Raw genomic sequence first — 15,663 nt, 5'->3', positions numbered from 1 at the left:
CAGAATAGTGGAGGGCCTTCAGCTCACGTTGTATGAAAGTTGATTCTGTGTTTAGTCTGGAGAAGAAAAGACTGAAGGGGAAAAATAATAGCTGTCTTCACATATTTGAAGAGAGTTTTGACTTGTTCAACTTGCTCCCAGAGGGCTGACATAGCCACGATGGAGAGAAACTTCAAAAAGGTAACTCTAAAATAGAGGGCTGTCCCTAAACAGAGAAGATCGCCTTGGAAGGTAACAAATGGATTCCCCTTTACTGGAGTCCTTGAAGTACAGACTGGATGACCACTTGTCTGGTGCATTGTAGAGGGAATCCTTTTTCAGGAATGTGCTGGGCTCACTGACCACTCAGCTCCCTTCCAACATTGAAATTCTACATTTCTGTGTTATCTAGACCAGCTTTCTCTGACAGTACCAAGAGGGATAGGAGGGCATTGTTATCTGTCAGATGGCCCCTTTGAAAAGGTTAGAGGTATATTCTGCACATTCTTGTTTACCTCCACAACACAGAATGGGTCTGTCACCCATGAATTTATCTCAACCAGTTGAAGCCCATCATAACTTTAGCTTGAACCACCTCTTGGGACCATGACCATAAAGTCCCCTCAGCTCCCTACCAGCTGTATAAAGGAAAAACTTCCTCTTATTTCTCCCAAAGTAACCTCTTTTCTGCAGGGGTTACTTTAGGACAGGAAGCTTTGAGGGAGGACCCAGAACTCTTGGCACTCCTGGACTCCAGGATTTGGTGAACCCTCAAAACCCTGCTCACTCTCTCCCTCCCCTTCAAGTTTTTAGAGACTTGGATGGATTCCTATTTCATCCTCCCCTTTTAAGACTAAAAAGACCTAGTCTGCTTACTGCATCCTTAAAAAAAGGCATGGCCCCATCCCCTTGTTCCTTCTATCTAGTTCCAAGTTACTTCAATGGAATTATTTTTCACCATCCATTTAAGTCTGATGACTGTTTAGGGAGGCAAGGATGAGGTGGGATACCTTTCCCATCCACCCCTTTCTATTCTCTGGGCCCCTAGAAGCAGAAGGAGGATCCCTCTAATTTCATTCTCCAGATAACTGGTGGAGAACCATGCAGACTGTCTGGTTCTTTCTAATGTAACCATAAGCAACTGTCAAAAGTCAATAACAATCACCTGAGTGGCATTTTGATATCAAAACCATGTGTTCATTATTTCAGTGCAGGACAGGCTCTCTAAGGCTCCAGTATATCACAAGAAAAAAATATACATTATGGCCTGACAAAAATCTGCAATGAGAATGCCTCAAGAAAACCGACTCTAACTAGAGACTTTGGATCTTGTTAACTGAGTTTCCACATTTCAGAAGGATTTGTTTTCTTCTTCACAGCTCATCAAAGATTCCTATCCAACTTTTCTTTCCTCTAATTATTTAAATGGTTTCAAAGCTAAAGGTGAAGCACTGAGCACACCCTTTCCACATGGCGCCTTAAGTGGTATTTTGTCTTTTGCCAGGACATAGTGTTCTATGTTTGGCAGGTGGGTGGTTATATAGGTCATCACCCCTGGCCTGAGCTGGTGGGCACATTTTTTGGTCCCTCCTCTGCATATACCCTCTGACTTCTCGGGGTCTCTGGTCACTGTGCAAAAACGAGGCTCACTACGAATGAGGACATTAGCAAATTGTTCCTGGGCCTCCTTTCAGAATGTTGGCCTCTCAAGTAACTGCCTTCTCAGGTTCTCACTGTGCCAGGCTGGCAGGCTCTTTCTGCCACCTCATTGTCGTGGAATGGATTTGTGCTAGAAGGGAAGGAGAATATAGGCTCAGAGGAAAAGGAGGGAGTGCAGCTCATCTATAGATGGGTAAATTAAAACATGTTGCCTCAGGCCACAAAGCTGGAGTGAATAAGAGGGCAAAGATATTCATTTCTCAATGAATATTCAGATTGCTGGGACTGAAAATGAAGGTGAAACTTAGTTGCATCATTTCACTGATGCATGCTTTTTCTAATCCTACGATCAGATTACCAAAGCTTGCCCAAATGGGTAAAATATCATTCCAAGATTCAGTCAGTTCTAAAAGCATTTATGATATACCTGCGAGGTACGGAGCACTCTGTTAGGGTGATGCAGTTAAGGAGATGTAGTTCTTACATGTTGTTGTCTTGTTGTTCAGTCACGTCCAACTCTTTGTCAGAGCCCACTTGAGGTTTTCTTGGCAAAGGTAGTGGACTGGTTTGCCATTTCCTTCTCCAGTTCATTTTACAGATGAGAAAACTGAGGCAAATAGGATTAAAAGTGGCTTGTCTAGGGTCATACAACTAGCATCTGAGGCCGGATTTGAACTCAGGAAGATGAGTCTTCCTGACTCCAGACCTGGTGCTCCATCTATCACTCCCTGTCCCTTCATAGTATAGTTTAAGGCACACTGGAGTCAGAATCAGGGAACCGCAGGTTAGAATCTTGGCCCAGTTCTGTTACCTGTGTGACTTCAGACCAGGCACCTCACCCTCTGGGCTTCAGTTTTCCCGTCTGTACAACTAGGAAGTTGAACTAGAAGGTGTGTAACTCTATGTAGCTCTAAATCATATACACTTCCATGAAATGTATATTCTTGTAAGTCATCAAATAGGAGACAGAGGCAACAGAAGCAGTATGACATAGTGGGAAGGAAGCAGGCCTAGGTTTGAGTTCACCTTCAACTAGTCATTTAACTTCCCAGTGATCCAGGCATCTGGGTGTGGCTATCAATTGAAGAGCAGGTGCTGATCCAATTGGGAAGAGGGTTTTTAATTCACCTCCATTTTCGTATATCAAAGAGATTACAACTATGGTCCAAATTGTTTCAAAAGGAAAAAAAAAAACCTAGCCCATAATCAGCTTTAAAAATCCATCTGTTTACTCATGGGGGATAGCAGAGGGAAGAACACCGAATCTGGTCAGAAGAACTGGGTTCAAATCATAGCTCATCTATTTACTGCCTGCAGCATGGCCTTGGGTAAGTTAATTACTATTGGCTTTCATTTTATGTGTAACATGAAAGGACTGGGTTCTAAGGTCACTTCTGGTTCTAAATCCATAATCCTATGAGCCCATTCTCTGTTGAGCAAGGCAACTGCTGAGTATAATTTTGCTTTTTATAAAAGTTTAAACAAGCCAGAGATGAGAAAATAAAACAGGATTGTACAATCACATATTTAGAGAGACAGGTGATAGACACTATGTCTTTAAGGAAACCAGGACAAGGGCTGACAGGGATCTCTGTAAGTCACTTTCCTAATAAGCAACTTGGATGTAAGGCAGATTCTATTCCCTTTGGCCTCTTATGGATTCATGTGTTTCATTGACCTCTGTTGGGAATCTTGTGAGTTAGTACCTGGAAAAAGCTATTAGTCATACTGTCCAAATAGATGGGAACATCTTAAGGGCAGGTTGCTTACTGGGTGAGATGAGAGGTGAGAATTTGCTCTTCTTGGAATAGCCTTCTATAATCACGGCTCACTCTGGTCCCATTGACATTGCTAACACACAACAAAGTTTTCAGTGTTCACAAAAAAACTATACGCCTTCTATAAAAATAAAAATAATTTGGGCTAACAACGGCCCAATGCATAGGTAGAAAAGGTAGTTACTTGAATTATATGATTTAAAAGCTGCTAAAAAGCCAGCCCAATCCAAAAGTGGTATGACCCTACTTATGATGTCTTTGCCATTTGCTCCCAAAAAAAGCCTATTAAAATGAAAATGTGATACTTGGGACAGAATAAAACATCAATCTTCTAATAGCCATAACTGTATTGGTAGCAGAGATCAAAGTAGGCTTATGAAGGCCTGGAAGACAGGGCTGGTTAATTTGGGGAGGGAAGGAGTTGAAAAGGCTCAGATTTAAATATTGCATTTTAGGAAGGACGTTGAAAAACTGGAGAATATGAAGAGGAGGATAATAAGGATGATGAGGGGCCTTGAGTTTATATGAAGATTGGGGAAAGGAACTGGAATCCTATCTTCCACAAGAAGCCTTTCCCAATACCCACTAATGTTTGTGCTTTCCCTCTGAGGTTATCTTCAATTTACCCTGTATATATCTTATTGGCACATGTTTTTTTTTTTAATTCTCTCCCCCATTAGACTGTGAGCTACTTGAGAGAAGTGACTGTCTTTTGCCCTTCTTGGTATGCAGTAGGTGCTTAATAAATGATTACTGACCTCAATTGGCCTTTTTGTGGGGGTGGGGCATAATAGCTGTCTGGGAGGTGGAAGAGAAATTAGTCTTGTTTAGCTTGACCTTGGTGGACAGAACTAAGGTCATTGGAAGGAGTGTCAAAGAGAAAGACTTGATCTTAATGTAAGATAATTGTCTTAATAAGTTGAGCTCTTCAAAAGCTCTTCTCCTTCGGGAGGAAATGGGATCCCCTTTGTGAGACATCTTCAAGCCAAGCCTGGATGATCACTTGTGGGAGATATTATAAAGGAAACTCTCCAGGGTTGGGTTACACCAAAGAGCATTTAGGGCCACTTCTAGCTTAGAGAGTCTGTGATTTTGTGAGTGTGGAGACCTTGGACAAGAAAGCATGCCCAAGTGGGTCCTCAGGGGTCAACGAGAGTAACTACTGAAAGGGAAAAAGTGGGAATCACGAGTAAGGAAAGAGCAGCATCTAGCCCCAACCCACTTCAAAATTTTTCCCAAGACCTGATATGGGTCTCATTAGGGTTCATTGTCCATAGTAACTAAGAGTTCTTCAGTGACAGCCTGATGAGGAGGCACAGATTTGGGTACCCCTGGGTGAATCCTACCCTTACTACTTGCTAGCCACGGAAACTTGATCAAATCACTTCTCTCAGTTCCCCCTTCAACGACTGATCAATACTATGAATGAAGGATGATGATCCCTGATCTGTTTCCCTCTCAAGGCTTTTGAGGGGAGAAAAAACTCTAATGAATGATGAATTTCCATTTCTATTATTCCCTAGGATTTAAAAAAAAGGCACTTTCTTTATCATGACCACATATGGTAGGATAGTGCAGGTACTGAAGTAGATGGTAGTGCAGTGGATCGAGCACTGGGCCTGGAGTCAGGAGGACCCTGGTCAAGTCATTTAACCTTTGTTTGCCTCAGTCTCCTTGACTGTAAGGTGGGGATAACAACATCACTTACTTCACAAGGTTGTGAATGAGATAATATTAATTTAAAAAGTGCTTAGAATTGTGCTTGGTACACAGTAGGTGCCACATAAATGCTTATTCCAATCTTCTGTTCCTTCCCTTATTATTAGACCCAATTTTTTCGTAAAGAAACTGAGTCTTAGAGAGTGAAGTGATTAAATGCCCCATGTTTATTGCAACTAGGAAGTATCAGAGCCAAAATTTGAACTCTGGTCTCCTGACTCTAAGTCCAATATGAAAACACTTAGAAAATGATAAAGTACAAGAGATACGCTAGATTTATACAGTTCCTCATATCTTTATCCATAGTAACAACCAATGAGGTTATGACTGATTTTTGTAGAATACAGAAGACCCAAATTTAATCTAAACATCTGGAGGTAGAGAGGATGAGGGATAACATGTCCCTTCTGGCCAACATGTGGAGAAGACATGTCTGTCTTTTACCTTGTCATTCAAGACAGTGTGGTATAGAGGAGCGGACACTGGATCGGTAGTGTAGAGACCTTAGCTTTGCTTTTTGACTCATGACAATAAGTAGTGATGTGACCTTAGCCAAGTCTTTGTCATCCTTTGACAAAAGAGGGGATTGTACCCAATGATAAAGAACCAATGGAGATAAAGAGACAACTAAACTTTCCTGTTGAATTTGGAGTCATAGCACTTGAGTTCAAATCTCAACTTAGGAAAATACTATCCATGTGACTTTAGGCCAACCATTTGTAACCTCTATGGGCTTCAGCATCCTTATCTATAAAATCAGTAGTTTATACTCTGGCATTGCAGCTGTCAATTTATGATCTTACGATCTCAAAGGGTCCTTGCTCTGTGAGAGCCCTTGTTTGAAGACCTCTGGTCTCTCCCGGCAGTCTGCCTACTGCATTTTGGGACAGTGCTGTTTGCTAAGAAGCTCTTCCCTACCTAGAAATCAGCTTCTATCATTTTCACCTATTGTCCTTCTTTATGACCCCAAGTCTCATCTTTCTTTCCTGAGACAGGCCTCCAGACACTTGAAAAGAATTATCAGGACTCCATTCTTCTTAAAATAAATTTGCTTAATTCTGTATGTTCTTTGTACTTACTCTTCTGTCTGTGGTCTAACTATCTATCTTGATTGAGTATTTAATCCCCAGTAGAATGTAAGCTTCTTGAGGGTAGGAAACTTTTTTTTTACTAACAATATCCCCAACACCTTTGTATTTCTTTATCTGATAACCATAGTTTCCCCTCCCCCTCCACCCACCCAGATTAAAATGTATGTAAACTCGGGGAGGGTGAGCACCATTTTGTCGTGTGTCAATATCTTCAATTCCAAGTATGACCCAGATCACAGTAGCCACTTAAATTTCTGTTGAATCTAATTACCAGTTTATGCTTAGTTCATACTCTATCCTCAAAGGGAATTTTAACAAAAAAATCCAATGTCTAAGTGCAGAAAACCAGATCAGTCCATGAACAAACAGACGGCATTGGAAACAGCTGCCATCTAACCAGAGTGTTCAGCTCTTTATCTTCAGATTGAAGGATTTGCTAACGGGTTCCTCAATGTTCATAGGGCTATGAAATCGAAATAGCATTTCCTTTTAAAGTATGTCCGAGTGGGGGCTTGGGCCCAGTGTTTTGTTTGGTTCTGATTCACATGTTACAAGGCAGACCATGAGTCAGACCAATTAGACAAGCAATGATACAAATCCCAGGGGCCAAGTACGTGCCCTGGACTTGTATTTCCTGGAAGCTCCAAGACAGCGGGATCTCTAGGATTCTTTTGAAGGCCAAATCTAGACATAGGAAGTAAGCGGACCATATTTACATGTGGTAAACATACATATTCTGAGTGTGTTAGCATCAAGTTTGTCATCTTTTCTTGGGAGGTTTTCTAGTTTAAAATTGCGTTCTTGGTTCCTTTAAATTTATCGCCTTTGTTTCTCCCCACTTGCCTCTGGAGTTTAGCAGTCCCTAGGGGAAGCAGGGGGACACCCCTGTGGCATACAGGGTAACAGCAACAGCTGCCTCAGGCAACCATCAACTGGCTAGCCCCTCGGGATGGCGTTAGCTTGTTGTTAATATGCATCTGGCCTGGACCAACAGAGATCAGTGCAAAGTGGGTGGTCAGAAGAGGAAGGAGTTTCTGTCTGACATCTGGGGAGTTGTTTGGTGAATCCTGGATCAGGCTTTTTTTCATAATCTATAATCTGCACATACAGACTATAACAACAACCATAGACCTGTAGAATCCTTGTTTTAGCAGAATATCTTCCTGGACCTCTATCTGTCCCCATATTTAGCCCTGAAGGGTAAGGCAAGTTGGCTAGAGGTTCCGTCTTATTGTGGGTGTACACACTTTGTTTTGCGAGTGAGTGTGTGTGTGTATGTGTGTGTTCCTGGGCATGCTGCACACATGAATCCATGTTTCTTTTCTTTCTTTCTTTCCTTCTTTCTTTCTTTCCTTCTTTCTTTCTTTCTTTCTTTCTTTCTTTCTTTCTTTCTTTCTTTCTTTCTTTCTTTCTTTCTTTCTTTCTTTCTTTCTTTCTTTCTTTTTTTTGTGAGACAATTGGGGTTAAGTGACTTGCCCAGAGTCACATAGCTAGTGAGTGTTATATGTCTGGGGCCACATTTGAACTCAGATCCGAATGACTCCAGGGCCAGTGCTTTATCCACTGTGCAACCTAGCTGCCCCTTGAGTCATGTTTCTTATAAAGCCATCTACTTTTGTGGCTTAAATAATAATAAAAAAATGAGACTTTTGAGTAAATGATACATTTCCATTATGGACTTGAATGAGGTGAGAGTGCTGATACAAATTCAGTGATTAGAAAAGGCGTTGTACATATATAAGATGAGATTGATGTTGTCCTTCAGTTATTTTTTCAATGGTATCCAACTCCTTGTGACCCCATTTGGGGTTTTCTTGGCAAAGAGTGATTTACCATTTCCCTTTCCAGTTCATTTAACAGATGAGGAAACTGAGGCAAACAGGTTAAGTGACTTGCCCAGGGTCACGTAGCTAGTAAATGTCTGAGGCTGGATTTGAACTCAAATCTTCCTGACTCCAGGCCCATGCTCTGTGTACCATGGCGACCCTGCCCCTAGCTGCCCTTGTTGGCTCATACATTTTGAAAATGTTGTAAATTGCCAACAGATGCTCTAGAAAATTCCAGAGCTAAGGGTCATATACATATTATTACCTTAGAGGCTAGTTTAAAAATTCTCCTTATAAAGTCAAGCCCATTTAATCATCTTGGATCCCTGGCATCTGTCAGGAATAGAAAATGAAGGTCTTTTAAAAATGAAGATTTTATTTTGAAGAACAGCAGTTTTCTCACATTGGCTTTCCTGTGTTTAGGAATATGTATGCACAGGAACTTGGGTTAAAATCTTGCATCAGGTACTTAATACCTATATGACATTGGGCAGGTGCTTTAAAGTCCTTGGGTCTCCACCGTGATATGAAAGGGTTTGACTAGGTGACTTCTGAGGTCCTCTGCAGCTCTTGAGCTAAGATCCTCCAAAGAATCATTGTTTTACTTCTGGCAGAGACACGTTTTTTGGACCAGCCTAACAATATCTGAGTTCAAATTCTACCTGTCACTAGTTGTGTGGTGATGGGCAAAGCATTTCCTTTCTCGGTCCAGTAAGAACATAGGAAAGGGCCAGGTTGTGAAGGGTTTTAATGCCCAACAGACCACTTTGTATTTGATAGGGAGCCACTGGATTATATTGAATAGTGGGAGACATGGTCAGACTTGTGTTGTAAATTACTTTGACTGTTGAGTGGAGGATTTCTGAAAGTTGGGGAAAGAATGGAGGCAACTAGTTAAGGGAAACCAATTAAAAAGCCATTACAGCTATCATGATGCCCCTAAAGCCTTCCCCGGCCCCCCCCCCCCCCCCCCCCCCCGGCTAACCATTTCTTTATATTCTTCTTAACAATGATGAAGGGCTTGGGGCAGCTAGGTAGCAGAGTAGATACAGCACAGGCCCTTGAGTCAGGAGTACCTGAGTTCAAAATCCACCTCAGACATATAACACTCAGTAGCTGTGTGACTCTGGGCAAGTCACTTAATCCCAATTGCTCTCACCAAAAACAAAACAAACAAAAAAAGATTTGCAAATGGCTTTAAAAAAAAAAAACAAAAACAGCAACAACAAAACAATGGTGAGGAGCTCATATTCTCTTCATCATTTGATGAGGTTGTGAATCAAAGGAAGGCTAAAACTCCAATCAATGAATATGTTTACATGCTAATAGAATCAGGTAAGTGTGCCTCTCTCTCTCCTTCTTTCTCTCTTTCCATCCACAAGCTAAATATTAATTTCCTTATCTATTTATGTGTTGAATCTTAATCACCACCCCACCCCAATCCCGTCCCTTCTCCACCCATGTAAGCTCCCAGAGGGCAGGAGCCAAGTTGTTTTTGCTTTGTGATCCCAGTGCCTATAATCTGCACATACAGCCATCAACCTCTAGAGTCCTTGTTTTAGCAGAATGTCTTTCTGGACCTCTACTTACCCCCATGTTTAGCCCTGAAGGGTAAGGCAAGTTGGCTAGAGCTCCTTGAATACAGTAGGCCCCTAAAAGATGTTTGCTACATTGGTAAACTCAGTGCTGATTCTGGAAATGAAGGCTTAAAAGCTGAGGTTGCTGGCTATACTCTGGCTTTTCACGATCCCCATTCTCCCCATAGACACAGATAATCTAAAGTTGGCTGTTTTTGCAAATATCAGTTGCAAATCTTCAACCAATCTGGGAACTGAAGCATATCCACATAATACCATAAAAATCCTCAATTTTAAAAGTCACATCTTCAGTGTTAACTTCCTGAGGCACTAGCACAGAGAGTGTTCTCCTCTAGCTTATTCTGGGCCTAAGGAGCTGTACCTATGGGCATCCTTCCAATGTCATAGTAATTAAAGTCTTTAAGGAGTGGCTTAGTGTGTTTTGAAGACAGAAGGAGCCAATGTCAATTCCCCAGGAGCCATGTTTATGTTGGATTGCTTGCCTGGAGACCATGCCAAGAAGCATAGTGCAAGAATGAGAGGTGAAATCAGGGAAGGTCCACTGAGTACCAGGGGGAGATCTAGCCTGGAGCAAGATAAGAGGAAGAATGATGTGATGGAGAAAAGTCCAGAGACACCCGACAAGATCTGGGAAGCCACTTAGGATCAAGGATTTCAAGCTGGAAGGGAACTTAGAGGTCATTTTTGACATGCCTGCATTTTGCTTGATGAAGAAATCAAGGCAGAAAGAAATTAAGTGACTTGCCCAGGAGATGCGTATGCAGAAACCAGTGCAAAAGACAGTTGGTGATACGTGAGTGTGGCTCTATGCAGAGGCTCAAGCTGGACAGATACAGGAGGAAATCTTCTGGTGCTCTCTCTACTCTGTCCCACAGCCTCTCCTTTTGACAATATGCTTTTATGCATAGGGGGGAAAACAGAAAGAATCCTGTTAGAAGGGAGTAAAAAGAAAGCCAGATCTGGTGTCAGGAGACCTCAGTTTCAAACCCAGCTCAGTTACTACCTATAATGCTGTTCTAAAAGTCTTAATGCAGTTGTAAACCTGTGATGCTCAAGCATCTTGTAATTACTCACAGCCACTCTCTGGATCCCAATTTTCTTATCAGAAAAATGAGAGAATCAGACCATGTGACTCTGAGGTCCCTTCTAGCCCCAAATCTAGCATAATGTGATTGTATAGGGATAACAGTGATCAGGGCAGCTAAGTGGTGCAGTGAATAGAGCAGTGGGCCTGGAGTCAGGAAGATGTGAGTTCAAATTTGGCCTCCAACGTTTATAAGCTGTGTGGCTCTGAGCAATTCACTTAGTCTTATTTGCCTCAGTTTCCTCATCTGTAAAACAAGCTGGAGAAAGAAATGGAAAACCACTCTTATATCTTTGCCAAGAAATCTCCACATGGAGTCACAAAGAGTCAGACACAATTAAAATAACACAAGAACCACAAAAGTGATAAGGTGCTTGCTGGCACAGATTTGCAAAATTCCTTAGCAAATGCCTCGGATCAGTTCTATTCTTGCAAGGACTATGTACTGAAATGTCAAAGTGGTTAGTAGGGCAGCACAGTGGAATGAACCTCGGGTTTGGTGTTAGGAGACGGCAAGATCCAGCTCCTGATGCTGGCATTCATTAGCTGTACAACCACAGGCAAGTCGTTTGTCTCAGTTTCCTCAATTGCAAAAAAGAGCAATAACACCAGTAATCCTCAGAGGGTTGTGGGGAGGCTCAGGTATGATCCAAGTGCTTCACAAACCTCAAAGGAATCAAAAGACATCACTACAAATTTGCTTAAAAAACAAACAAACACCCTCATGGGCAGGATAAACGTCAGCTCTTGCAATCTGTTATCTATTTTCAGAGGGTGTCAGTGATTCTGTATCTGGAATTGTGTGCACAAGAAAGCCCTCTTTAGACCACAACCAGAGTATTGTGTTTGGTCCTGAGCGGTCTATTTTAGGGGCTGCATCAATACCCCTGAAGGAGTCCAGAGGATGACAACCAGCTTGGGGAAATGCCTGAACTTCATGAGGTATGAAGACCAATTGAATTAATGCATCAAAAGAGACTTTAGTATTAAAAGAGCAACCACAGAGTATGGAGATTACTTTTATTCTGTGTGGCCCCAGAGGACAGCTAAGAACAATGAGAAGACATGGAAAAAGGCAAATTTAAGCTTGATCTAAAGAAACATGCTTAATGATTCCAGTCATCCCAAAGCGGAATGAGCCACCTCTGGAGGTGTTGGGTTCCCCCTTATTGAAGATTTTCAGGTAAAGGTTGGATAGGCCTTTATAGGGCTTATCGTAGAGGCAATTCTTGTTCAAATATGGTTTGCATGTGACGGCTTCTGAGAGTCTGTGCCTATGAGAACGATCCAGCACCAGGATTTCTAATGTGTGATGTCCAGAGGAAAAAGCGATGGGGCTGGGGCCCAAGGATCAGGGTTCAAATTCAAGCTCTACCATTTTCTACTTACGTGACCCTGGACAAGCTCTCTGACCTTTCCAGGCCTCACTATCCTCATCTGTAAAATCAGGGGGGTAAATTTGGTGGTCTCTATAGTACCTTCCAACTCTCAGTCTATGATTCCAGAATCTCCCCATTTTGTAGGAAGCTCTCTCCATACGGACACCCCTCTCTCTGAGTAATGAATATAATAACTTCTCAAGTGCAGCTGTCAGCTTTACTCCACTAAGTAAAAATCAAATCATAAAGGCAAGGCCCCTGAGGCACTTTGGTGTCATTACATTTTTTTTAAGGGGGAGGAGGGGAATTATTTTGTGATCTTTTGTAAATTCATTGAAATGAATCCATCTGTAAGCATATCCTCTTCAAATTTAAATTCTTATGAAAGTATTTTAAAATGTCTGTGATTATGCATCTACCAGGCAAATGGTATAAGGTAAGCCAGTTGTGAATTTAATAAGTAGAAAGGTAATAAAGCATTCTGACATGCATTTGAAGGGACTTGGAACTTCACGACTGCTATTCTTTTCAGCACAGCCAACCCTGCTCACCCCCCCCAACCCCCATATTTTTCCTTCCTTTTGTACATAAGACACTCAGTAACCTCTACAGCTATACTCATCTTTTTGATTGTCACAATCCGAAGAGGCATAAAATATATTTCCTTTCATCTCAGCACCATCACATACCTTTTCTAAGCCTGTAATTGGATCCTAATGGAAAATCCACCCTGTGTAGGCCAGGGAAGTTGGCATTTGAGGGTGGCAAGGAGGAGAAAATGTTCTTCTTCTAAGCCAGATAATCCTGTTTTCCCGTGCAAAAGAAAACAAAATTGCCATACAGAGAACAAAATGGGGCTGCACCCGGGCTGTCTGCGTGCTGCTGGAGCAGGCTTGGGCCTGCCAACCTTAGGAGCAATTAATCGACTTGGGCCAAAAGATAAAATTACAAAATTTCTAGAGGAATGCGCTCTTCCTCTTAAATTGCTATTTTCACTACTTCTAGGGAAGAAGTTTGGGCAGAAAACATCTGCTGGTGGAACAATCTTTCTTCATTCCCTACCCCCCAAAACCAAAAAGAAAAGATGATTACTACATCACTACTTGGACTATGTATTTTCCCCCACAGGTTGGGCATACATGCTCTTATTTGGGATCTCTAGACATTTACTGAAGTAATGTGGCAAGCTGCATCCCACTATTGACACTAGCTCTGTGACCATGGCAAAGTAACTTTGCCTCTTTAAGTCTCAATTTCCTCATCTGTAAAATGGGGCTAAGAACTCTATTTCAGAGAGCTATTGGAAGGCTCAAATGAGATAATTTAAGTAAGCTGCTTTGTAGACTTCAAAGTGATCCATGTCAATGCCTTATGATGATTTACCAACAACTATTATTATTTGTCTAATTCTCTTTTTTGATGGAGTTCAGACAGATTTGGTCTTTGGGCAGCTATCCTGCTGTTCTATTTAATGTTTTGTAGGTTTTTAAGCATTTTGTCATGTCAAATAATAATGATTGTTGCTGTTGGTATTACAGATCATGGGTGTTCCCAGTATAATTTATAGATTCTGTATAATTTCTATAGATTTTAGGTCTATAGGTCCCAGTATAACTTATAGAATTTGGTCTATAGGTTCTGGAGAAACCTTGAAGCAGCATACAATCAGCTAGAGGGGCTGCAGCAGGGATTGGCCCATAAATGGGATTCTTCAATGAGCCACCTCTGGAAAACTGGCCTCCTTATGGAACTTCGAAATCTGCTCCCTTTGCAGGGTCAGTAGCAAGGAGGTGCATCGACTGATTGGCATTCCACCTTCTCTGATCGCCCAAGTTCCCTAGTGAATTCTACACTTTCCAGTTTTAGTGAGGATCATTGGAAAGAACACTAGTTTTAGAGTCAGAAGGCCAGAGTTCAAATCCTGCCACTTGAATGTTGGTGACAAATTGTCACTTTTCTCTCTCTGGCTCCCAGTGTTGTCTTTTCTAAAATGAAGGGTTAGAGCAGGTGAACTGTTAGGCTCCTTCCAGTGCTTGACTTTACATGGTGTCACATAGAACATGGGTGTCCGCAGTTCAGAGTTCTAGTCCCTAGCTCGTTCTAGTCATCTAGCTATGTGTCCTTGGGTATGTCATATCTTGTCTTAGAGCCTCAAAATCCTCAGCTGCGAAATAAGGTGTTCAACTAGATGCTTCTTATGGCCCCTTCTTGTTCTCCCTAGCATTCTGTGATTCTCAAACTTTTCCTTTTCCTTTGACCATGGTCCAGGTAAACAGCATATTTTTGAACCACAGGAACAAGCGAAGCCCTCTCCCTCAGCTTGATTTCCTGTGACCTGTGATTCTTTACACACTGCCTGCTGGGCTTCTGGCCAGCCCTTCTCAAGGGGGAAATGTGCAGACCCCGGGGACAGAAGTGAGTTCCCTTGTGCTTGAATCGCTGCTCCAGCTGCCAATGTTAGCCACTGAAGAAGCAGTTTTGGCCATGACTGGAGTGAATGGAGGAGAAACCCCAAGGATGAAAGCAAAGGGAGAATTTCCCTTTTGGCAAAACACATTTTCAGTTTGAAAAAGTGAAAAATCTGTTCCTGCCTCCCCAGCGCTGGAGAGTAGGAGAACAGACAAGTTTCATCTATCAAATTAAGGCTTCTATTTAAACTTTAGGAAGGCAATGATGGAAATCAGATCACCTACAATGACCTAGTTTGGTTTTCAGTGACCGTGAACTCCTAGTTTTGGGAGCTCATCACCTTGGTGCCCAGACAGAGCTGGGACTTTTCAAGGTGGCATCGGGTTTAGTGAGAATCAGAGAGGGGAAAAAAAATAAAATACTTGACCATCCTGAGAATTCCAGGTAAGCTGCAGGAAAGTGGAAAGGTAGGAAAAGAAAGTTAACCAGGGTAAATAAAATCTGGACTCACCTTTTGGACTGCAGGGTTCAGCTCCATCGCCAACTCTGCCTTTTCTTCTTGAACAGAGGCAGGTTCAGGTTTTGCAGTGTAATGGACTGACTGCACTGAGAGCTGTGAGGAGCCCTTGTGACAGCTCTTCCTTGAATGACTGATGTCTGGGAGATGTTGAGAGATGGATAATAATACTCCAGTTCCAGTTGTGAGCTCTGCACCCAGCCAGTCTGATTCAGGCGGCTTTAATTGGAGAACAGGACTCCCTCTAAAACCTTGCCAGCCAATCGCTGAGGACTTGCCAACTTTTCTGGCCAATCCCAGGGTGAGGCTTTGCTCCTACTGTCACTTTGCCTGGGAGGCAGAGAGGAGAGGGGAGAGGTGTCACCCAATCTGACGTCAGGCTCAGGAAACTGAGCCAGCTGCCTGAGGCTTGATTCACATCTGTCCCACTGGACTGGGAGCTGCCGTGTGTGGAGAGAGACGGGAATTCACACTAAACCATACCCAGCTCTCCCCTCCACCCTCAGCTCCACCCCACCCTCTTCCATTGCCTTTAAAGGAAAAGAAAGGGGAGGAGCAGTGGTTTTAGTAATTCATTCAGGTCAAAAGGGAGTGTGATTTGACCAGGAAAACACGGGTATATTT

General features: G+C 42.4%; 1 protein-coding gene and 1 long non-coding RNA gene across 3 annotated transcripts in view; one reads left to right on the top strand and one right to left on the bottom strand.

Annotated features, from left to right (window-relative positions):
* LMCD1 (LIM and cysteine rich domains 1) overlaps window positions 1–15,479 on the bottom strand; it is an 82,919-nt gene extending 67,440 nt beyond the window's left edge. The window contains exon 1 of one of the 2 annotated variants that reach the window (XM_020973786.2): window positions 15,034–15,479. Coding sequence is in view for 1 of the 2 variants with exons in the window: in XM_020973785.2 (XP_020829444.1) it covers window positions 15,034–15,060 (27 nt within the window). In the remaining variant the exon portion in view is untranslated. The remainder of the gene's footprint in view (window positions 1–15,033) is intronic. The other variant, XM_020973785.2, reaches the window with a different exon arrangement.
* LOC144456617 (uncharacterized) overlaps window positions 1–15,663 on the top strand; it is a 222,022-nt gene that overhangs the window by 86,628 nt on the left and 119,731 nt on the right. The window lies entirely within an intron of this gene.

The sequence above is a fragment of the Phascolarctos cinereus genome, unplaced genomic scaffold, assembly GCF_003287225.1.
Source record: "Phascolarctos cinereus isolate Bilbo 61053 unplaced genomic scaffold, phaCin_HiC Scaffold_4;HRSCAF=312, whole genome shotgun sequence".
Taxonomy (NCBI): domain Eukaryota; kingdom Metazoa; phylum Chordata; class Mammalia; order Diprotodontia; family Phascolarctidae; genus Phascolarctos; species Phascolarctos cinereus.
The sequence above is the reverse complement of the archived record's forward strand: the minus strand, read 5'-3'. Positions and strand labels throughout refer to the sequence as shown.